At 41.2% G+C, this 24,361-nt stretch overlaps 1 protein-coding gene across 5 annotated transcripts in view; it reads left to right on the top strand.

Moving 5' to 3' along the window:
- MDM1 (Mdm1 nuclear protein) overlaps positions 1-24,361 on the top strand; it is a 94,518-nt gene that overhangs the window by 22,005 nt on the left and 48,152 nt on the right. For 4 of the 5 annotated variants that reach the window (XM_073620086.1, XM_073620087.1, XM_073620082.1 and 1 more), the window contains 4 exons: positions 6,870-6,969; positions 9,749-9,787; positions 11,813-11,988; positions 16,856-17,116. In XM_073620086.1, the coding sequence (XP_073476187.1) occupies positions 6,870-6,969; positions 9,749-9,787; positions 11,813-11,988; positions 16,856-17,116 (576 nt within the window). The remainder of the gene's footprint in view (positions 1-6,869; positions 6,970-9,748; positions 9,788-11,812; positions 11,989-16,855; positions 17,117-24,361) is intronic. The other variant, XM_073620083.1, reaches the window with a different exon arrangement.

Consider the following 24,361-nt stretch of genomic DNA (forward strand, 5'->3'; position numbering starts at 1 on the left):
TCTTTTTCCAGAGCAGCCTGTATTTTTCCTGAGGCTACCTGTGGGTTTTTCTTTGTATCCCGAACAATTTATCTAGCAGTTGTGGCTGAAATCTTTCTTTATCTACCTTGGCTTGGTATCAAGAGATCCCTGAATTTCCCAGTAATTGAACAGTACTGACTGGCATATTCAAGGCTTTGGATATTTTTTTATATCATTTTCCATCTTTATAAAATTTCATTACCGTGTTATGCAGGCCTTTTGTCAGTTCTTTTCTGCTCTCCTTGGCTCAGTAATTAGCCTGCTCAGTGCATCCATGTGAGAGCTAACAAACTCATTGACTATTTATACACAGACACTAATTGTAATTTAAAAAGCCACATATGTGGAAAATGAAACTTTAATTGCCATTTTAACCCATGTGTGGCACACTTTGTGTCTGTACTAAGGCCATATATTCCAGGGTATTTAAATCTTTGATCAGGGCCATTCGGGGGATTTCTGTTATCATTATGATTTAAAAAGGAGCCAAACAACTATGTGAAAATAAATGGCTTAATGTGATCACTATCCTTAAATAAAAAAAAATATATTTTTTTGGCATGATCAGTTTTATTTTCAAATCAATGCCAAAATTTCATGATTTCTGTGACTTTTGAGCACAACTGCATATCTGAAAATCAATCAGTTTTGATGTACTGATGGCCTATCTAATTTCTTGAGGCCTGAAAATGACAGGACAGTACAAATATCCCCCAAATTATCCCTTTTTAGAAAGTATACAGTCCAAGGTATTTAATAAGAGGCATGGGGAGTTTTTTGAAGTTGTAATTTTTTTGTATCTGGGGGGTGGGCGAACATCATATGAAGTCCACCCTGATCTAGAGAGCTCCCGCTTGGTCTATAGTCAAATGACGGCTGGGTGGGAACCCTCTAATTCTGAGTGGATGTCATATGAAGTCCCCCCCCCCCCCAGAACTCGCCTTACGCACGCCCCATGGGTCAAATACAGTTAAATATGTTAAAAATTAAATTTATTTATTGCATTATGAATTAAACTCTTTTAAAAGATTTACCAAAAAAATATAAAAAAACAATACATATCCAAGTGATAACACAAATTGTTAAATGAAACCAAGATCTTTTTATCTTTTAATACTGTAAACTTCTATCATTTAATAATGCTTTATACAGCCCACATTTAGGCTGCTTAACTAAAGAAGTGGAGAAGTTTTTTCATCTGCATATGAATGGATACTTGAAGTGAGTCTCAATATCACAATTATTATAAAAAGAAAAGGCAATAAGTAGAATCTTGATAAATAATCCTGCAGGAATAATATGCACAACTTCTGTGCAGAACTAAGGGTGTACTGGTTAAAGGGAAACCAATTGGGTTTTCTTGACACAAAAGAAAACTGTGCACCTAGATTTTTTTTTGTTTTTAGTCAAAAAGAGTCAATCACCTTTCAGATTGATCTATTTCAGAGTTTGCACAGGCAGGACTAGAGCATTTTCAGTCCTTAAAGAGAGAGTGGGCTGTTTTCGTAATGACAGTATAAGCCATTGTCAAGAGAGCATGATTTCAAATCATGTAACCTATTTAAAGAAGAAATACCACCAGCAGATAGGAAAAAATCCCCCAGGGGACCCTGTACACATAAAATGCCTGTTTTATTTTTTGTCAGTCTGAAATTACAAAGTGCCACGTTAAATAATAAAAAAGTAGCAAATAAGTGTTACACAAATACAAAACTGTACAAATGTACTAATAAAAACATGAAAAATACCTTAATACAGTAAATATTATGTAATACTCCCCTATATCATTCATGCAAAAAAGTGCCAATGTGATGGTAAAACAATGTGATAACTTCTTAATAATAAATGATGAAGTCCCAAGTGCATAATATGTGCTCAAATGTTCATTATAGATACATTTCCAGGTTGATGTATACTGGAATAGTGATGGTGATCCAAACCTTATAATAAGTGCCAACACACTTGTGCTCCCCCTTTTGTAATTACACCTGAAGGTGTGTGACCGCACACCTAAGTTTGGTCAATACACACTCATTGAACCACCCTTGGGCTCTGTGTTATGTAGACTGTGCAGGCTCCTGAACCATTCAGAAAATGTATCCTTGGTGCATATAAAAAAAAACAATCTGGATGGTGTTTTATCGTTTAAAACCACACTTTATTAAAAAATCCCGGGTATGCAGGGTACTCACACTTTCAAGGTGCTTGCAGCGCACCAATCTGTTCCAGCAAAAACTATTAAATCCCAATGAAAGCTGTAGGTCAGTTGTATAGACACAGTAGGTTGTTCTAACGCTGCTGCTACTGCCCAAGCTGCCCTGTCTCCTCCCCACTGCGTGTCGACACAGGAAATCACATGTCTTCCTCAGGGGGAGTGCTGGCTGTTGTCATTCCGAAGACCAAAATATGGACAATCCTATGAGGGAGTTACAGTCATCACTGAGCCCCTACCCCTCTCCATTCTGCAGTGCTGTGTCTCCTCATCTCTCACAGGGACTGTTCAGACTAGGACACAGTACTTTCTGCAATCTCCTACATGCAGCATTCTCCTTGTATAGACAGCAATTGTTTACCTCCCAGTGTAGTGCAGACCAAGCCCGGATATAAATCTCTGAAATATCCCTGTCTGATAGTGGATCATAAAGACATTTCATAAAAGTCAAGATTGTTAACGCACATTCTTGTTTCTGATAAAAAAAAGTGGCGGCAGCTTTTGTGGTGTTTCATTGGTTAACCACATATTGTTTATTACTCGTGATCTGCAGGCACTTAGATTGTGGTTCCACAAGGTGAAAAATCATTGTGCTGGGTGACAATGAGAGTGCTATCGTCATGTGTTGGTGGGAGCACGGTGAGATCTAGCCTGCAGTATGTCACATATTGGAGGCAGCGGCTGGGATCTGGCACCGCTCTCATCACAAGCAGGATTTATGTAGGCTCTGTATGCACTGCATGTCATGCTCCCTCTCCTCTTGCACTGTTAGTCATAACTCCATCTCTTTTGTTCAGCCTTGTTGGATAGTGGTGGCAGGATGTGGGACAGCTATCTGACAAGGCTGCTCAACAACCCTTCACAGATTTGTGCTATGTACACAGGGACCCCTGGGGGATTTAAAAAGCTTTTTTTAACTGCTGGCAATACTTATTGAGCTTTTTTTATCATAAAAAACCTTTCTTAAAGTGGAACTTCACTCTCCCAATCAACATTATTTATTTTTTATCCTCAATCCTCTAGCATTAGTAAATAGATAGGAAAGTATATTATATTTACTTGTATAAATTTTTTTTTAACATTTCTTCAGTTACTTCCTGGTTTCTTGCCTAGGCAAATGATGTCATACATCCCAGGAGTCTTCAGGAGGAGGGCTTGCTTGAGGGCATGCTTGAGCTAAGGGCAGATGGATTCCAGGAAGCAAATGTGACATGAATCATTTACCCTTACCCAAGATGGCCATGGCCAGAAATGCTAGGGTGGTGTTTTTTAAAGTGTTTTCTCAACAAAATAAAGTATAAAGACATGGATGGATGGGGGAGTTAGCTTTGAATATTAAAAATGAGTTAAATTATGTTTTTGGTTTGTGGTGCTTAGATGCAGTGAAGATCCGCTTCAAGAAAAGTTTAAGGTTTTGAGTCCATTTTTTTTTAATTGCCAAGATTGTAAATAGAATTTTAGATCTTTTTTTTTTTTTACTATTTATATTATTTCTACTTTACAAATAAACATCTGATACAGGGTGCACCCATGACACTGGTCTTCCAGAACATTTTGTTTTTTTTAAGGAGAGAGCATAGCAGAAGCTGTTTTCTTTCAGACTGTCTCTTTAACTGGAAGGTAATACAGAGAAAAGGGAAGGGAGGATCCCTCATCCAATAAGCTATGTCTGTAATCAGGGCTTGAGATTTCTAAACAAGTTTTTTTTTGGATAATAAATTGATATTAGCCTGGTGAAATTTGAAAAGCAGCCCAGAGACCGGCTTCTGACTGCGGTAATATAAATGACTTTAAAAATCAAAAAATATTTTTTTTTAGTCTTGAACAATAAAATAAACAGATCATAAATGCAAGTATGGTATATCAGTGAAAAATTATCTTTATTTACTTCCTAGCGGAGTTTATTCAGCACTGAACTCTACTGTAGAATGTTAACTTTTAGGTACAGGTCCAGGCCGTATAGTGGCAGTTTGTGGGTTGCTAGTTTCGTACTAATTCTACTTTCATAGCGATTACTCAGCCTTTGATGGTTAATGTTAATATCCATCATAGCTTATCTGTTTCAATCTCTTGATTTTAAGGAGACTTCAGAGTGACATTAGCACTTCCAGCTGAATCTCCTGTCTCTTGGCTTTTGCTCAGATAAGGAATGTCTGAAATCCACACAATGCCACACATTTCCAGCAAAACTAGGGTATACTAGCATTTGAACTGGCCAAGTATAGTAGCTGCTAAAAATACCAAATGCAGTATATAAAACATGTCATATCTAACAATCTATTACGTTATTGCTGTTTATTGTTATAGCCTAGTCCCACTTTGTATGTGTCTGGCTCTGAGATCTGCACAGCATCCAGTGAACAAATGTATTCATCTGCATTCCAGCTCCTGGGAGATATATTGCTTAAGAACAGACACTTTGCCTTGTGTTTCATATCTTAGTGATCAGGTTGAGGGGCTACTATTTCAAAACCTTCAGAATAAGCAATGTAAAGCAGAGGTCAGGGTTTGACAAGTTGGCAGACAAGCAGTACTTTATAATCAAGACTGATAACCGCTAATGAACCATTAATTCAAAGAAACTGTGAATATTAGGATACAAGGCTGGATGAGTGAAGATCCAGCAATACAAATAAAATACAAAGTCCAGAAACCGGCTAATGGGTATCAAGAATCTAAAACTAGATACAATATAGAATGGTAATTATAGAGGTGTTAGCGTTCTTACATTTTACAAATGTACAGCAATGGCCAAAAGTTTTTGAGAATGACACAAATATTAATTTTGACAAAGTCTGCTGCCTCAGTTTTTTTTATGGCAATTTGTATATACTCCAGAATGTTATGAAGAGTGATCAGATGAATTGCAATTAATTGCAAAGTCCCTCTTTGCCATGAAAATTAACTTAATCCCATAAAAAACATTTCTACTGCATTTGTGAAGAAGGCTTCAGAGCGCCCAAGAAAGTCCAGCAAGCGCAAGGACCATCTTCTACAGTTGATTCAGCTGCAGGATTGGGGCACCACAAGTGTAGCGCTTGCTCAGAAATAGCAGCAGGCAGGTGTGAGTGCATCTGCACGCACAGTGAGGTGAATACTTTTGGAGGATGGCCTGGTGTCAAGAAAGGCAGCAAAGAAGCCACTTCTCTCCAGGAAAAATATCAGGGACAGACTTCTGCAAAAGGTACAGGGAATGGACTGCTGAGGACTGGGGTAAAGTCATTTTTTCTGATAAATTCCCCATTCCAATTGCTTGGGGTATCCAGAAAAAAACTTTGTCTGGAGAAGAAAAAGTGAGTGCTACCATCTGTCCTGTGTCATGCCAACAGTAAAGCATCCTGAGACCATTCATGTGTGGGGTTGCTTCTCAGCCAAGGGAGTGGGCTCACTCACAATTTTGCCTAAGAACACAGACATGAATAAAGAATGGTTCAAAAACATCCTCCAAGAGCAACTTTTTCGAACCATCCAAGAACAGTTTGGTGAGAAACAATCCTTTTTCCAGCATGATGGAGCACCTTGCCATAAGGCAAAAGTGATATCTAAGTGGCTCGGGGGGAACAAAACATCGAATTTTTGGATCCATGGCCAGGAAACCCCCCCAGACCTTAATCCCATTGAGAACTTATGGTCAATCCTCAAGAGGCGGGTGAACAAAAAAAACCCCCACAAGTTCTGACAAACTCCAAGCATTATTTATGTAAGAAAGGGTTGCCATCGGTCAGGATGTGGCCCAGAAGTTGACAGCATGCCAGGGCGAATTGCAGAGGTCTTGAAAAAGAAGGATCAACACTACAAATATTGACTCTTTGCAAAAAAATTATGTAATTGTCAATAAACGCCTTTGACACTTCTAAACAAGACAAGATCTAAAAACACTGAAGCAGCAGATTCTGTAAAAATGTATATTTGTGGTATTCTCAAAACTTTTGGCCATGGCTGTAAACTCATTGGTAAATCCCAATATGCATAATTATACATTATAGAGAGTAAATTAGACCTTCTATTATTCTTGAAGTTGGTACCACTCTGCCATAAATTGACAAAGATGACAACAGACAATGATAGGCACTGTTTGTGACAGGAGGACACAGGTAGACTGATACACATCAGCAAAAAGAATCTGGCCAAATAACTGTCTTAAGAAACACCGGGGTTGATTTAATAAAACCTGAGAGTGCAAAATCTGGTGCAGCTCTCCATAGAAACCAATCAGCTTCCAGGTTTTTTGTCAAAGCTCAATTGAATAAGCTGAAGTTAGAAGCTGATTGGCTACCATGCACAGCTGCATCAGATTTTGCACTCTTCGGTCTTTGTAAATCAACCTCACCATGCCTAATTTGTGAAAACTGGGTGGGCAGGGTTCATTTGCAGTCTATAATTACAGTGTTAAGACTGTAGAAAGAACATGTTTCAATGGTAGAGCATAATACAAATCTAATAACAATATTGCTAGTACGTACAAGCCAGGATCAGCACCTGGCTACAATATGTGATGCTATTCATGAAAATATCCTTGACAGAAAGTGAGAGATCAAAGGAAACTTATGATCATAATGAGCCAACATCTGCAACACAAATATGCACAATGTACATGGGCCTTAGCAAATCTCATACCATATTATTTGTTTTGCAGGAAAGCAAAAACAGAATATTCTGCAAATTATTTATCTCCTTCAGAATATAATTACAAAGATGGAGCTTGGATAAAAGCAAAACGTCAAGTAAATGATCAAGTGAGTGAAATGTATTTGTTTCGTTTTTCTTTTTAATTGCTCCACTTAGAGGTGAAGATGGGTTGGCATGAATTAAAAGAGAAGTATGTACTTCTTTTTAGGGCCACAGGAGTACATTTACTTTTGTTCCCCTGTGACCTAGGCAGAGCTGGGCCAGGCTCGGAAAGTATCTTAAAAGTATTGTCGGGATCCACCAGGCTGCTGGGTTGACAGGTGGCTCCGATTTTCAGCATATGGCTGAGAGCCTGAGCCAGCTGCGCCACCTCCTCCCCAGCCTCATGCTTCAGTGAGCACTGGAGGAACAGAGAACAGACGGCAGTGACTGATAGTCACTGCTCTCTGCTGGGAGCAAACTGAGAGCTGAGCGATCAGCAGTTAGGTGATCGTTAAGTTCTCAGTTTTAGAGCTGGCATGGGACAGCTGCAGTGCGACACAGATCCTTCAGTACGGTGGTGAGTATGTATGGTTTTTTTTTTTTCTTTTGTAGTCCCATATTTCTCATTTAAGTTGTTTTTTATTGCACCGTGTGCAACATATGCTAGGGAATGTTTATGAAATTTGTATTAGGGAAAAATATAGGCATTACCCATAAAATGCCATCACATCTCCTCTATTTACTTTTTACATTAATACACATACAATATAATGCCAATATAATTGGATGCTATGTTTAAACTTTTTTTCCAAAATAACTTTGCATGTGGATAATTTATAAAGCAGTAGTATAGTAGTATGCAGGTAAAAAAGCCTGGCGATGTCCTGTCTTTATTAGTTCTTTTTTATTAATAAGGCTCCAGCAGTGATCAAATTGTGCTAATAAATAAATGTTTTTTTGTTAGATTCAGCTATGAAATATGGAGAATTCCCACACTGCCTGGAAGATCCTAAAGGATAAATCATAAGGCAATTGCTAAGGTCAATTTACTAAAGCTTAAAAGTTAAATTGGCCTTCTTGAGCATGTTACACGTTACCCAATATTTAGGGTGTAATGTGTTACATGCTCCAGCAGTGTCTTCTTAAAGAGGAGCTCCAGTCATTTTTGTGTTTATTAAAAGCAGCTACAAAAACCTGTAGCTGTTGACTTTTAATAATCAGACACTCACCTGTCCCATGATCCGGCGATGTACTCACCCAAGCCGTCATTTCCCTTTGTCTTCTGTCCCCGGCACCAGCATCTCAACTGTGGACACCCGGCTGTGACAGCTTAAGGCTTCACACATGGGTGCCCACTGCACATGCGCGAGCTGTGCTACACACTGTGAATGGTTCCACAGTCTACTGGGACCTGTGATGTGTCCCAGATGACTGCGGAGAGGGAGGGGAGAACCTCCGGTCAGATCACCCAGGCGTTCCAAGTGGAAGTGGGAGCGGGTGTCTGTCAAAACTAGGTATCCGCTCCTCCCTCCCCTAAAAAAAAAAATGCCATTTGGGGAAGAGGAGGGGGGAAGGAGGCCTTAAAGCGGGAATTCTCCTTTTGGATAGAGCTCAACTTTAAAGTGTAACTAAAGGCAAAACATATTTTTAGTTTTGGATAGAGTGGAGAGGGATTAGAACTATTGTCAATTTTTATTGCTGTCTGTGCCCCCATTAAGGTGATTCACCCTCTCTATTTGTTCTGTTTACCATTATCATTGAAAGTGAAAGTAAAAGAAAATCCCAATTTTTGGGTTGTCCCCAGAAAAGTAATAGAGGGGAAATCTTCCAATAGGAACACTAATTCTGGTGATCTGAGGGTCCCCAAGAAATTCTCTTAAAGTGGTAGTAAACTCTGTACTACCAACTTGTACCTAAAATAAGGCTTACCTGTAGGTACTGTGAATATCTCTTAAACTTGACGCAGTTTAGGAGATATTCAGAGTGCATGCAGCAAATGACATAATTGGCGCACATGCTCTAAAGGCCCGGCTTACAGTGCCAGACCTTCAGAGCCGCGCCGGAAACGGCGACTCCCGTGCGCATGCGCGAGAGTGACGTCATAGCCCTCCCTTGCTCTATCCAAAACTAGAAAAAAAAAAAAAGTTTTGCCTATAGTTCTACTTTAAAATCTTTTGGCTGGCAGTAAATGTGATTTTCTATGGGGTTCCAATTGAGGAGGATGGGAAAAAATAGTTATTCTTAGTGCAGAAACACTAGCAATTGATGAGATAAAATACTTATTGATGATGAAACAAAACCGTCTATGGCAAAATAACCATTTAATGTGAAAAATTAATTGAGCATTTTTATATGAAAATTAAGAACACACTTAGAAAACACTTATGCTGTAACTTCATATGAAATTATAAGCAAGAACACAAAAAAACGTATTTTTCATAAGTAGTAATCAAAGCTCAAGTCTATTTTCATTAATTTGAGCATGGATTGTGCTTTAATGTCATTTCTTCCAACAACTGTTGATTATGTTTGTTGAAGTTGAAAAGTACACAAGGTTTCTGACTTTTCAAGCTGTGATAGTGCTCATGGCTCGTTTGAAGTGATCTCTCGAGTGATTTTTCATGTGATAAAGAGGCCACTTTAGCAACATATAAGTATTATCACAGCTTGATGATGCAGGGCCATTGTGATCATTTCAGTTACAGCATTCTTGTTTCAAAAATGGCTGTAAGAGAAGTATTATTTATTTATATATTTTGCATAATTTTAGTCATGTTATTATCTAGTATCAGTAACTAGAATGCTTGACTAGGTGGCAGCAACGAGCTGTGCTTTGCTTTTTCCAGTTGATGCTAATGATATAGTTATAATAAATGATGATTTGTTCTGTGTTCTTTCCTTTAGGACTCTCCTCTCAGTGTAGGCTCCATGTGGGTCGCTGAGGTTGGTTTGTTCTCTCCTAAAACTACCTTACTTTTCCATAGTTACAGTAGATAAGCACTTTCAGTGCAGACTACTCTACAAGGGAAGTTTTTTTTTTTTTTTTTTAACTTGTTTCATAGGTACATTAACACTGGAAACAATGGGTAGACCAGATAGAGAGATTTCATTTTTATACTGTTGCGGGAGAGTATAAAATGTGGGAATATTAAATTTACATTTTAGAACAATCTCAGGGAAGGGTTTTTTTTGCACAAGTTCATATAATGGGGGAGATTTACTAAAACTGGTGCACGCAGAAACTGGTGCAGCTGTGCATGGTAACCAATCAGCTTTTAACTTCAGCTTGTCCAATTAAAGTAGACATAAAGGCAAAACCTAACTAACTCTAAACCTACTCTCAGCCACATTCTAAGCCTATCTATTTAACAATGTAAAAAAAAAAAAAAAAAAAAACGCTATATTTACCTATTCTAAAGCTACTCCGGTCTGTATAAAGCGGCACCTTCTGTGTGAAGGAGAAAGCACGACAACGGTTGGGAAACATCTGGGAAGTGACGTCACTCATAGACTTACTAAGGGGTTTCCGGTGTTGCCTGCCTGATTTCCTCTCTTGCTTTTACAACATTATCCCAACCACATAGTTTTTGCGCATACTTTATTTGGGTACACACACTAGAGGTCGACCGATATGGGTTTTTCTCTGGCCGATGCCGATATTTACAAATCGCGGTGGCCGATGGCCGATATGTGATGCCGATTTTTTTGGGCCGATATATTAGGCCGATTTTTTTTTTTTTTTTACCTTCATCTCATAAAATCTAACAGTTAGACCCCTTTCACACTGGGGCGTTTTTCAGGCGCTTTTGGGCTAAAAATAGCACCTGTAAAGTGCCTGTCAAACGGCTCCCCTGCAATCTGTGTGAAAGCTCGAGTGCTTTCACACTGAGGCGATGCGCTGGCAGGATATTAAAAAAAGTCCTGCAAGCAGCATCTTTGGAGCAGTGTATACCACTCCTCCACCACTCCTGCCCATTGAAATGAATGCGCACCGCTGTCGAATCGCCTGCAAAGCGTTTCGGCAGCGGCGCTTCAGGGGCGCATTTAACCCCTTCCTCGGCCGCTAGCTGGGTTATAAGCGACCTGCTAGCAGCCGAATAGCACTGCTAAAATGATGGTAAAGAGCCGCTAAAACTAGCAGTCTTTTACCGTCAACGCATGCCCGCTCCAGTGTGAAAGCAACCTTCAGTGATACGGAAATTTTTTTACATTTAAACATTTATTAAACAAAACAAACCTCCAATCAGTTCACTTGTATGTAGAATTTAGATAAAAAAAATATAAAAAAAACCTCTCTTAAATATTAAATACACAAAAACAGGTAATCAAAACTTCTGGATGAAAAAAAATGGGCTAACTTTACTGCTTAGTTTTTTTTTTAATTTATTAGTGTATTTTTAAAAAAAAAATTGCATTTGAAAGACCGCTGCGCAAATACCGTGTGACATAAAATATTGCAACAACCGCTATTTTATTCCCTAGGGTCTCTGCTAAAAAAAATATATATAATGTTTGGGGGTTCTAAGTGATTTTCTAGCAGAAAATACAGGATTTTTACTTGTAAGCAACAAATGTCAGAAAAGATTTAGTCTTTAAATGGTTAAACTGAGAACTTCTACACACAGTCCATTCATAAGTGTAAACATTGTATCCTTCAGGTTCTTTTTATCAGATTTGGCAGGCTGCCCAGAGAGGGGGAGAAGTTGCTTCACACAGGCAACTGGCATTGACTTCTATTACAGAAGTCTTTTGCAAGTCGCGCTGAAGCTATATCCGCCTTTTTATCAGCACAATCGGCCGATGCCGATTAAGTAAAAAACACCAAATATCGGACGATATATCGGTCGACCTCTAACACACACTGCACCAAAATTGGGTTGCTTGTATTAGAGGTGGAGTGATTATAAGCTTTTTACCATTTATATTTTTATAATGAATTAAGCGAACTGTTTCTGTGCTGTTGAGCAGGTAAAGGAACTGCGAGAAAAGGCTGAATATTATAGACGCCGAGCTCAAGGAACTCATTTCTCCCGGGACCACCTTAATCAGATAATGTCTACTAACAATAAATTTTGGGATGTGTCTTCTACCGTGAGCAGCGAGGAGGATATAAGCAACAATATTAAAGCTTTAGATTTGGCTGGGTATGTCTGACACTTTCTTTCGTAGTTTTACCCAAGTGTGTTGTGTACTGTGTAATGTGTATTGCACTTTGAGCATATACGTTCCGTCACTATAGGATCCGTTTCCTTTGCATACAAGTGGGAGGTGATGTGGACAGGCTGTATATAAAACTTAATTACTTAGAGCCTTACATCCAGTGTCAAAAATTTACTGTAATGATCTTTTCCAAAAACTGCCTTAAATCTTCCTTCACATTATATTAAAAGAAAAGTATGTTTTTTTCCCCTATTCATACTTACCTAGGTGGATGCAGCATCATTCTGATGCTGCATCTGTGCGCCGCCGCCTCTTCACTGAGAACCGAGCCACCAAACACCGTCGATGGCTCGGTTCTCACTCCCTGAGCGGAGAGCTGCTGCCTGTCAGTCAGCATCTCTCCTCTCTGATCCTCCACGCTCATTAGAGCGATAAGCTGTGGAAGGGGGGGGGGGGAGCAGCCTTCTCAGCGGCTCGCTGAGACTTCCATCAGTCAAGGCAGCTGGCGGATCCAGACTTCAGAAGTAGGGATGATGCGCTGCCTCCACTGATTCCAGTGACGTCAGCGGAGAGCGGACTTCAGTCCGCTCTCCGCTTAAAACGGGTCACAGGAGTGCAAAGCGAATTGCACTCGTGTGACCCTTAGTGTCAGGTCACCTGAGACCAGGTGACAGATGCACTCCGTGGGAGTCAGAAGTGCACCGCTAAGGTAGTGGACCCTAGGACTGACTGCTGCGGATTGAACCCTGGGAGGTTCAGGAAGCAGGTCTACTGGATCACTAACACCGATCCCACTGGGAGCTAGAGCATAGATTTCCCAGGGTGCGGAGTCTAAGAGCCAGCAGGTGGTCACCAGAGCCTCTAGTGGTGGGAATGGACTGCGCTGCAGTTTGGCTCCAGGTCGCGGCCCCCAGGGTCCCACAGCTCACGCTCACCGTAGACTACAGGAGAAGAGGAAGGAGGCAGCAGGCTGGACCAACAAGGATAGTAAAGGGATAAGCCAAATGTCGGGGCGACTAACAGACAAGGATAAACATAACATGTCAAAGGTCAGGGTCACAAGCAGACAGGGATAGTCGAGAACAGGCCAAGGTCGGTAACTGGAATCAGACGTAGGAAACACAGCAAGTACACACGAAAGCTAACACACAATGGTTGATCAGCAAGGTTGGCTTGCAATGCCCAGGTTAATATAGTGTTCCTAATTAGAGGCCAGGGTGGAGCTATGCTGAGGGAAGATTATTTAAACAGTCAGGTGAGGGTGGCTAGCCTCTAAAGGTGAACACAGGAGGAAAGGTGAACTGACAGACACACATACTGCATAACCATGACACTTAGGAGAAGCCCAGCCTAAAAAGATCAGGCTGGACTTCTTCTTTAATGTATTTGATATGTTAGATATGTTCCCCTGCACAACAAAAATCAGAATAGGAGTGGGAAGCTCTGCAATGTGAGCCATTCAATCACAATATCATTGGGCACTGCTGCCATTATAACATACTTTCAGGCACTTAAGGTGGAAGAGCTGTTTAGGTAGCTTACAAGAGGGGGGAATCACAGGGTGATGTGTTAATTCTACATATTAAACTAAAAGCACACAGATAATTAATAATAGTTCAAATGCATCAGAAGGGAGATCTAGGGGCTGTCAGCATGAGGAGCTCTTGATAGCTCTGGATCTGGTTCTAAAGGCTACTTTAATAGACCCAGGCTGGTCTCTTAAACCAGACAGGAGCCAGACAGGAGCATGGGATCCGATTAGAAAGCTGAATATCTTTATTGGATAAAAGCAAATGCAGACTTGCATCACAGCAGCCAGGAATCATCTTCATCTTAGGACAGCTTGAAATCAAGGCACCACAGTCTGGGCAGAGAGGGTGATGTATAAACTCATCAATGCCGGCTGGAATTCACTGGATCAGAAAAGGAAGGAGGGGGTAACGCGTTTCAAGGATGTGTTAATGCTTATTCTTGAATAGTGGTATTGATCTGGCTATGCAGTGTGGTAGAGGTATACACTGGCTAGACTGAATTACAAATATTTAGACAGGTAAAATAGTTCATTAATGGTTTGTGATTTTAATGATTAGCTGTTTACTTGGGTTCTGATTTAAAGTAGATGTAAAACCTAGCAGAATGATGTTTAGTTTGCTTAAAACAGAACTTCAGGAAGAGTGTCCTCCTCCCTTCCCTACTCTGCTTGTATTAGATGTTTGTTTTTTTTTATCTGGGAGCGGGTACTTAGTTTTGACAGCTACCCGCTCCCACTGCCACTCGGATCAGCTAGGCGATCCAAGCAGAAGTTTGCCCCCTCATCTTCCGCAACCTACTGAGGCACATCACAGGTCCCAGAAGGCTGCAGGGCCATTCGCCAAGTGCATGCATAGCAGGAAATGGGCTGTGAAGCCTCAGGGAGTCACAGCCGGCTTCCCACAGTCAACTTTGGGGTGCCGGGGACCTGAAGACTGGTGAACAACCGACCTGGATGAAAACAGTGCTGGATCCTTGGACAGGTAAGTGTCTTTTATTTATTAAATCAGCAGCTACAGTATTGGAGCTCCAAATATACACTGCACACTTGTACTTAGGTATATACAAAATATAAACTTTATTCAAACAAAACAGAACAAAAATCAAACCAATAAAATCCACATGACATCATGATGTACAGTGGGTATAGAAAAGAATCACCCCCTTTAAAAAAAAATCACATTTTGTTGCTTTCCAGCCTAAACGAAGACAGTCTAAATTTTTGTTTTATCCAGCTGTATTTACACAGTGCAACTTATAACATCCAAGTGAAAGATATAACACCAACATGTCCTAAAAAAAAAATTAAAAAACAGAATCACTGAGTTGGAAAAATGATCACCCCCTTGTGTCAGTATTTTGTTGAACCACCTTTTGCTTTAATTACAGCCTTTAGTCTGTTGGGATATGTTTCTACTAACTGTGCACACCTAGACTTTGCAATATTTGACCACTCTTCTATGCAGAACTGCTCAAGTTCAGCTAAATTTGATAATAACCATTTGTGGACCGAAGTCTTCTAGTCATTCCACAGATTTTCAGTGTGGTTTAAGTCTGGGCTCTGACTAGGCCATGCAAGCACATTCACCTCTTTCTCCTTCAACCAATGTGTGGTAAATTTTGCTGTTTGCTTTGGGTCATTGTCATGTTGGACAGTAAACCTTCTTCCCATTGACGACTTTCTGGCAGAGAGCAGCAGATTTTCCTCAAGAGTATGACAGTATTTTGCCCCATCCATTTCTCCTTCTATCCTGACAAGCGCACCAGTCCATGCTGCAGAGAAACACCCCCATGACAGGATATTACCACCTCCATGCTTAACTGTAGAAATGCTGTTATTTAGATGTTGAGCTGTATTGGATTTCCGCCAGACATATCGTTTGGTGTTGAGGCCAAATAATTCAATTTTAGTCTCATCTGAACATAACACCTTTTTTCCATGTGGCCTCAGAATCTTAAAGGTGTTCTTTGGCAAAGCTCAGTCATGACTTCCTGTGGTCTTTCTTGAGGAGTGGCTTTTTTTTCTTGCAACCCCCCCATACAAGCCACATTTGTGGAGAATTTGTGGTATAGTTGTCACATGCACACAATGACCACTCTTTTTCATAAACTCCTGCAACTGCTTCAGAGTTGCTGTAGGCCACTTGGTAGCCTCATTGACATGTTTCCTCTTGGCTCTTTCATCCAGTTTGGACCAACATCCTGATCCAGGGAGGGTCTGTGTTGTACCAAATACCTTTGACTTCTTAATAATAGACTTCACTGTGCTTCTAGGCATTGATAAAGCTTTTGAAATGTTTTTGTATCCATTTCCTGACTTTTGCATGTCCACAACTTTATTCCGGAGATCTTTTGACAGTGCCTTGCCACCCATAATTGACTGTTTGCTTCAGTTGCACTACCAGGGACTGAAATGCTCCAGGAAAGCTCTTTTCATGTTGAGCTAATCAAAATGACCACATCTGATCACAGTTGAAAGTCAAATGGCTTTGTGTGCCATTGAGAAGGTGATTAGCTACACCTGATTGAGTTTACAAGTCATTTTTAGGAAGAGGTGATCCTTTTTCCAACTCAGTGATTCTGTTTTTGATTTTTTTTTTCTGACATGTTGGTATTATATCTTTCACTTTGATGTTATAAGTTAGTAAATACAGCTGCATAAAACAAAAACAGTGTCTGGCTTCATTTCAGGCCGCAAAGAAACAAAATGTGATTATTTTAAAGAGGGTTATTCTTTTCACTGTATATAAAATCAAAATCAAGACCAACAAATAAATTGCAATTATCCCTGGTAGCTTATGGCCTGGTGTATCATTACTTGCTTAATCAGTTGCTTCACATCATTATTACTATGGGAAGAGGAAACCTCTTATAGAAATACACTAGTGTTTTATACATCATTTGCATACACTGATTACATAGTGACAATACCAGGAGGGATAGCTGTATTTAAATGTGTCACGGTTGGTTAGCTTCTTTAGAATACAAGGAAACAGAATAGGCTGCAATGTAACAATAACATGTTGATTTGGAAGTACTTCAAAAACTGTATTTATATAGCGTTTAGTTTCACTTCAAGCTTTAATGACTGTTGAACTGTTTATGGCCAATGACCTCTTTTCCATAATTGATATAGTATACCTATATGTACAGCTGCTTAGGAAATTACCTGTCTGATCAGGAAATGTAAATTATGTATGTTACTGTTATTAAAAAGTATGTGTACATTTATATATATTTTATATGGATAGAAAGAGCTGGATAGTATTATGAGGAATTATTTACAGATGTTAATTGTCATTTTTTTTATTGGTTGTATAGTCTACATAGTTCTTCAAGGAATGAAAACAGACACCAGTCACCAACCAAAGCTAAAGCTGCCTCCAATACTGGTAATCTTGGGGTTTCTGATGTTTCCACCCACCCAGTTAGAAGAAAACTAGTTTGGGATGAATGTGAGGACACAGAAGAGGTAACACCACTGAGAGCAGAGGGTGACCCCGAAGAAGCTGCTGATGCAGACGATGAAGACCAGCCCCAGGAAAACACTAAAGAATGCCATGCAGATATTACTGGAACAAGGTAATCAAGTTACGCACGATAAACACTTTTTTTATACATGTAACCATTGTATAATATTTTTTTAGTATTACATTCTTTCTTGTATATTGAGGCACACAAGAAGTCTCAAACCTTCGGTTATATTTCCACCTACAGGAGAAATGTATAGTGTAAAACAAAATGTTGCCAGCACAGGATAACCTCACCCAAAACCAGAATGCCTCAGTTCTTTTCTAGTGTCCTCAGCTCTAGTATTTTCTGTTTGTTTGGGAGATTTATTTGCTATCAACAGCTGCTGGTTAATTCACAATGTATACAAAAATCCTGGGATTACAGGTTTACCCAGTTCTTTTAGTATGCAAGTCTTCTTTGTGCCATGGCCCTGAATTTTTGGAAGTTTCTCCAGTCATCAATAGCTACTGGTAGATTCAGGCCAAATATTGGACATCCTGGAAGTTTACCCAATTAACCAATGCGCATAGGTTTTCCCAGTTCTTCAAATATACTGATGTTCGGTGACAGTTCAGCAGTCAGCAATGACTACCCATCTTTGTTCCAGTTCACACAGGACTCTACTTTCAGTTCAGGCCATTATGTTAGGGAACTCGAGTTATCAGTCGAGGGCTGAGTCAGTTTTATTGTTCCCATCTCTGTAACTCACTTTTATCAATACCTAGCAGGCCTGTGCTGGGTTGTATTTTTCTCTTTTTGGTACCAAGGCTATGTATGTGGTATAGACCAGTGTTTCTCAACTCCAGTCCTCAAGGCGCACCAACAGGTCATGTTTTCAGGGTTTCCCTCAGATGAAACGGCTGTGGTAATTACTAAGGCAATGAAACTGATCAAATCACCTGTGCAAAATAGTGGAAATCCTGAAAACATGACCTGTTGGTGCGCCTTGAGGACTGGAGTTGAGAAACACTGGTATAGACTACAAAAGCAACTGTAGCTGACTGGCCATTTTCTGAGGGATTTAATGTTCTCCTTTTACTTCTGGGCTTGCATAATACTGTATGTACTTTTCACATTGGCCTCATGGACAAGGTGTCCTCTTTTTTTTCTGCTTAGGCTATACAAGGTAAAGGTTATCTTTTTTTCCTCTAGCTGAACTTGATGATGCAGCTGTAAAAAAGAAGTGAGCACGCAGCACAGGGACATAGTGTTTAGCACTTCTGCCTAGCAGCATTGGAATCATTGCTTTGAATCCCACCACGACTCTACCTGCCCTGAGTTTGCATGTTCTTGCGCTTGCGTGGGTTTCCTCCAAGTATTCTGGTTTCCTCCCATGCTCCAAAGACATGCTGGTAGGTTATTATAGATAATAAATAAATCACAAATTAGCAGATATCTACTGGAGGTTGTTACTTTCTGTAGTCAGATTCAGTCCTTCCATGTGCTCCTTGATGTGAAGGCCAATTATACATGGGGGCAGGGGCCATTTTGTTTGTTACTGATGTAATATTAGTGAGGGGACACGCTGGACACCTTTGCTGCCATTGTGCTTTGTGCTGGGTGTCTAGTGTGCCCCTGTGCCTTTAAAGAGGATTGGGCTACCTCCAGGGTGCCCTGGAGTGCCCTTGCATGCGTTTCCAAATGTGTGCTAACTAAACACCTGTTTTTAACGCATACTGTTAGATAGGTTAATTCGGTTGGTAAGTAGACTGGTTGGTGAGTTGAGCTGGGAATTTCTCTAGTTTTGTCTTGCCAACAATTTTTTGTTGCCAGTGTCAATTTCTCCTGTAAGCAGCAGGATAAACTAGGTTTAAGGCCCCTTTCACAGGGGCGGATAGAATTCAGCTTTTAGCTGTGGATAGATCACGTTATCTACCGCAGCTAAACTCAGACAATGCTTTCCTATGGCCCCATTCACACACTGCATTTAGCAACGGTTTCGTTACATGGGTACGCGGTTTGGTGCTGTTAGAAAAAATAAATTTGACTGCGTCCAGGACCGATTTATTGCAGCTATCAGCAGCTATCTGCACATAACTGCAGGTAATCACAGTGTACTATTGTGCCTGCAGATAGTGGCAACAAGGAAAGAAAAACAACAGGAAGCACATCAGAAATGTCAAGAATGTTCCAACGCAGCTAATCGCAGCCACATGTAAACGCAGTTAATTGCAATGTACAAATGCAAGTCATCGCTGTGCCTGGAGTCTTGGAATTTCAAAATAACAAAACATGCTTTTAACAGCGGCAGAACAGCCACCCATGTGAAAGGGTCGGAAGTTCCGACCGTGTGTATGCTCCATCAGACTTTTGCTGGCGGAATTTCCGCCAGCAAAAAATTGAGAGCAGGTTTTCTATTTTTTCGACTGAAAAAGTTCCTAATGGAAATTCCGATTGTCTGTAGCAATTGCGACGCGCAAAATTCCTACGCATGCTCGGAAACAATTTGACGCATGCTCGGAAGCATTGAACTTAATTTTCTCGGCTCGTCATAGTGTTGTACGTCACCGCGTTCTTGACGGTCGAAAGCTCAGAGAACTTTTGCGTGACCGTGTGTATGCAAGGCAAGCTTGAGCGGAATTCCGTCGGAAAAACCATCCAAGGTTTTTCCGATGGAAATTCCGATCGTGTGTACGGGGCATAAGGCTTCCTGTGTTCTTCAATGGAGTAAATGAAAAGTATTAATAGGATGTAAGTACAAACATCCTATGATTTCATTTCTTTCAGGTATTTATGCTATGTTTACTATGTTTTAATAAGAGGAAAATGTTCAATTCCATCACATTTCATGTAGAGTCTAGCTGTGCATTACATTCCAGAAGAGGATATTTGTAAAAGCACACCCTGTTAAAAATGTAAAACTAAACTTTAGGCAACAAATGACCTAAAGACTTCCTCAAATATCACCATGCAAGATTCATATTAAAAAAGTTCTACCACATACCTAAATTAATGTCCTAAAACTCCTTCCCATGTTGCTTTGCAGCAATTCACTTTTTTAAATAAAAGTGGCTTTGTGGGATTTATGACTTGATGCTCTTATGTCCCGAGACAGTAGTTATCAAGCAGGAAACTATATTTTCCTGTGTGCACTTCAGTGTGGGTCTGCATGACATCATTATTGATGCTATGGGCAATGATTGGGGCATTATTAGGGATCACCAAGGTTGCTGTGTCAGGTTTCAGGTATTAGGGATCACCAAAGTTGCTGTGTCAGTTTTCAGGTAGGGAGTGAGAAGGCAGACACAAAACCCCCTCCACTACCAGCCACGACTGTACACACCTTAGCCTTAAAATAAGACACTGCATACAATGGTCGACTAGCTAACTAATCTGCCAGTTCAGTAACAATGGGTAAAAGGTGAGTCAGTAGACAGGAACCACATAAATGTGAATAGTTAGGAGATAAAACTTAAATGTGATGTGGCAATTATATTCCTTATACAGTATATAACAAACCCTTACAGATTCATACATAAAATTATAGTGGGAAAGGATAATGTGAACATTTCTGTGTCTGCAATTCATTTTTAAGACCTTTTACTACTTGTAGACTCTAATGCCCTGTACACATGGTCAGGCATGTACTGGCAATCAGGACAACAGGGAGTTTCCCGGTGGGCCGATGGCTCAGTGGGCCGGTTTCAGTGACAGCCTGTCAAAGTAATGGCTGCACGGTTCGCCCTCAACCTCACACATTGATGTGAGAAAGATGAGAAAAATACAGAGGAGAATAAGTGAAATAATAAAAGAGGTTAGTGAGGACTCCTTATGTTATGCTACTTATGTTTTTTTGCACAATTGCGTATAGTTTATATACTGTTTTTGTGCTTGTTTGCACAATTAAAGTGGGCCGGTCTGGATGAAGTCCAGGGCCAAATTTTTGTCCCAGTCCAGCCCTGCACATGGTTGGATTTTCCGACCATGTGGAAAATGTGTCATAGGACCTTGTCGTCAGAAATTCTGACCGTGTGTGGGCTCCATTACATTTTCCATCGGAATTTCTGACACACAAAGTTTGAGAGCTTGCTATAAAATTTTCCGACAACAAAATCCGTTGTCGGAAATTCCGATCGTGTGTACACAAATCCGACTCAAAGTGCCACGCATGCTCAGAATTAATATTTAATTAAAGCTATTGGCTACTGCCCCGTTTATAGTCCCGACGTACGTGTTTTACGTCACTGCGCTTAGAACGATCGGATTTTCCGACAACTTTGTGTGACCGTGTGTATGCAAGACAAGTTTGAGCCAACATCCGTCGGAAAAAATCCATGGATTTTGTTGTCGGAATGTCCGATCAATGTTCGACCGTGTGTACAGGGCATAAGGCTACTTTCATACTGAGGCCCTTTACAGGCGCTACAGCGCCTAAAATAGCGCCTGCAAAGCACCTGTAAAGCGCCTGTAAAGCGCCTCTCCTGTCATTCCAGTGTGAAAGCCCGAGTGCTTTCACACTGGAGCGGTGTGCTGGCAGGACGCTAAAAAAAGTTCTGCAAGCAGCACCTTGGAGGTGCTTTAGGAGAGGTGTATACACCATTCCTAAGGCACTCCTTTGCCGCGCTTTTAACCTTTTTTCATCCATTAGCGGGGGTGAAAAGCGGTGCAGAAAAGACGGTAAATTGCCGCTAAAAATAGCGGCGCTTTACCGCCGACGCCCTTAATCTTACGAGAGCTTGGTACACATCTATCTATAATATAGATCAGGGGTCTCCAAACTTTCTAAACAAAGGGCCAGTTTACTGTCCTTCAGACCTTAGAGGGGCCTGACTGTGGCCAGTGGGAGTAGATCCTGGTGGAGGTGGTAGTAAACAATGCCCTATTTTGGCATTAGAGAAATAGTGTCCCATTGTTGGTATCAGTGGGAGCAATAGTGTTTCATTAATGGTGTCAGTCAGAGGAATAAGGCCCTTTTTTGGTGTCTGTGAGAGGAATAGTGTCCAATTATTGGTGTCAGTGGGAGGAATAGTGTTCCATTATTGGTGTAAGTCAGAGGAATAAGGCCCTTTGTTGGTGTCTGTGAGAGGAATAGTGTCCCATTATTGGTGTCAGTGGGAGGAATAAGGCCCATTGCAGGGCTCGAGCCCTGAAGGAACGCATGGGAACGGTGTTCCTGTACTTTTTCCACAGCAGGAACACCATTCCTGTTAGCAGCCGCATCCTGCAGGACTGGCCTGTGAATTATGCGAGCTGTGTAGCAGGCGTACCAAAGGGGGTGCGGGGGCGGTATGTCCCCGGGTGCCACATTTGGGGGGTGTCACGCCGGCAACGCCACGCCGCATGTCCATGAGGTGAAAGCTGCTGCAGTAGCTGGGCTGCTCCTTCAGCCCGGCCGCCTATTCAGATCAACAGTCAGTGCCGGGGGGGCGGAAACTAGCTGCCCCATGACCGTAAAACTGCAAGGAATCCCATCGTCTGATGCCGCCGCCGGACTGGAAAGTGAGTGTCCGTGCAGCCTCCTTTTGTGCCTGGTTAGAAGGAGCGGCGGGGGCAGCTACAAATAGAGGAATTGATTTTTCCATATTCCTCCTGCAGCCGCTGAATGCCTGTAGGAGGGAGAGGAGGAGAATCAGGCAATCAGAGGCTGTAGGAGGAATATGGAAAAATCAATTCCTCTATATGCAGGTGCCCCCGTCGCTCCTCCTATCCAACTTCTGTTGCTGGCCCCCCCCAGTGCTCTTCAGTCTCCCCCCAGTGCTCTCCAGTTCCCCCTCAGTGCTGTTCAGCTCTCCCCCCAGTGCTCTCCGCCCCCTGTGCTCCCTAGGCCCCCCCAGTGCTCTCCAGTTCCCCCAGTGATAATCGGCTCCGCCAGTGCTCCCCGCCCCCCGTGCTCTCCATCCCCCCGGTTCTCCCTACCCCCCCAGTGCTCTCCACCTCCTGCGCTCTCCGACCTCCCTGGTGCTCTCCATCTCCCCTGCAATGCTCTCTAGCCCCCCCATGCTCTCCAGCCCCCCAGTGCTCTTTGGCTCCTCCAGTGCTCTCTGCTCCCTCTGTGCTCTCCGGGCCCCCTAGTACACTTCCATATTCTATCATGTCCACAGTCTCTGATCATCTCTTGTATCATGTCCGCAGTCTCTGACCATCTCTTATATCATGTCCACAGTCTCTGACCATCTCCTGTACTATGTCTGCAATCTCTGACCATCCCTTGTATCATGTCTGCAGTCTCTGACTATCTCTTGTATCAAGTTTGCAGTCTCTGACCATCTCCTGTACCATGTCTGCAGTCTCTGACCATCTCCTGTAGTATGTCTGCAGTCTCTGCCAATCTCCTTTAGTAGGTCTGCAGTCTCTCACCATCTCGAGTATCATGTCTGCAGTCTCTGACCACCTCTTGTATCATGTCTGAAGTCTCTGACCATCTCTTGTATCATGTCCACACACTCTCTGACCATCTGCTGTTGCATGTCCGCACACTCTCTGACCATCTCCTGTAGCATGTCCACACATGGAGTATTTATTATATATATATATACATACAGTATCTCACAAAAAGTGAGTACACCCCTCACATTTTTGTAAATATTTTATTATATCTTTTCATGTGACAACACTGAAGAAATGACACTTTGCTACAATGTAAAGTAGTGGGTGTACACCTTGTATAACAGTGCAAATGTGCTGTCCCCTCAAAATAACTCAACACACAGCCATTAACCGCTTCAGCCCCGGAAGATTTTATCCCCTTCCTGACCATAGCACTTTTTGCGATTCGGCACTGCGTCACTTTAACTGACAATTGCGTGGTCGTGCGATGTGGCTCCCAAACAAAATTGATGTCATTTTTTTCCCCACAAATAGAGCTTTCTTTTGGTGGTATTTGAATACCTCTGCGATTTTTTTATTTTTTGTGCTATAAACAATATAAGAGCGACAATTTTGAAAAAAACGTATTATTTTTTACATTTTGCTATAATAAATATCCCCCAAAAATATATAAAAAAACATTTTTTTTCCTCAGTTTAGGCTGATCCGTATTCTTCTACATATTTTTGGTAAAAATCGCAATAAGCATTTATTGATTGGTTTGCGCAAAGGTTATAGCGTCTACAAAATAGGGGATAGTTTTATGGCATTTTTATTAATAATTTTTTTTTTTTTACTGGTAATGGCGGCAATCAGCGATTTTTATCGTGACTGCGACACTATGGCGGACACATCGGACATTTTTGACACATTTTTGGGACCACTGTCATTTATACAGCAATCAGTGCTATAAAAATGCACTGATTCCTGTGTAAATCACACTGGCAGTGAAGGGGTTAACCACTATGGGGCGGGTAGGGGTTAAGTCAGTACTAGGGAGTGATTCTA

The sequence above is a fragment of the Aquarana catesbeiana genome, linkage group LG03 (assembly GCF_042186555.1).
Source record: "Aquarana catesbeiana isolate 2022-GZ linkage group LG03, ASM4218655v1, whole genome shotgun sequence".
Taxonomy (NCBI): Eukaryota; Metazoa; Chordata; class Amphibia; order Anura; family Ranidae; genus Aquarana; species Aquarana catesbeiana.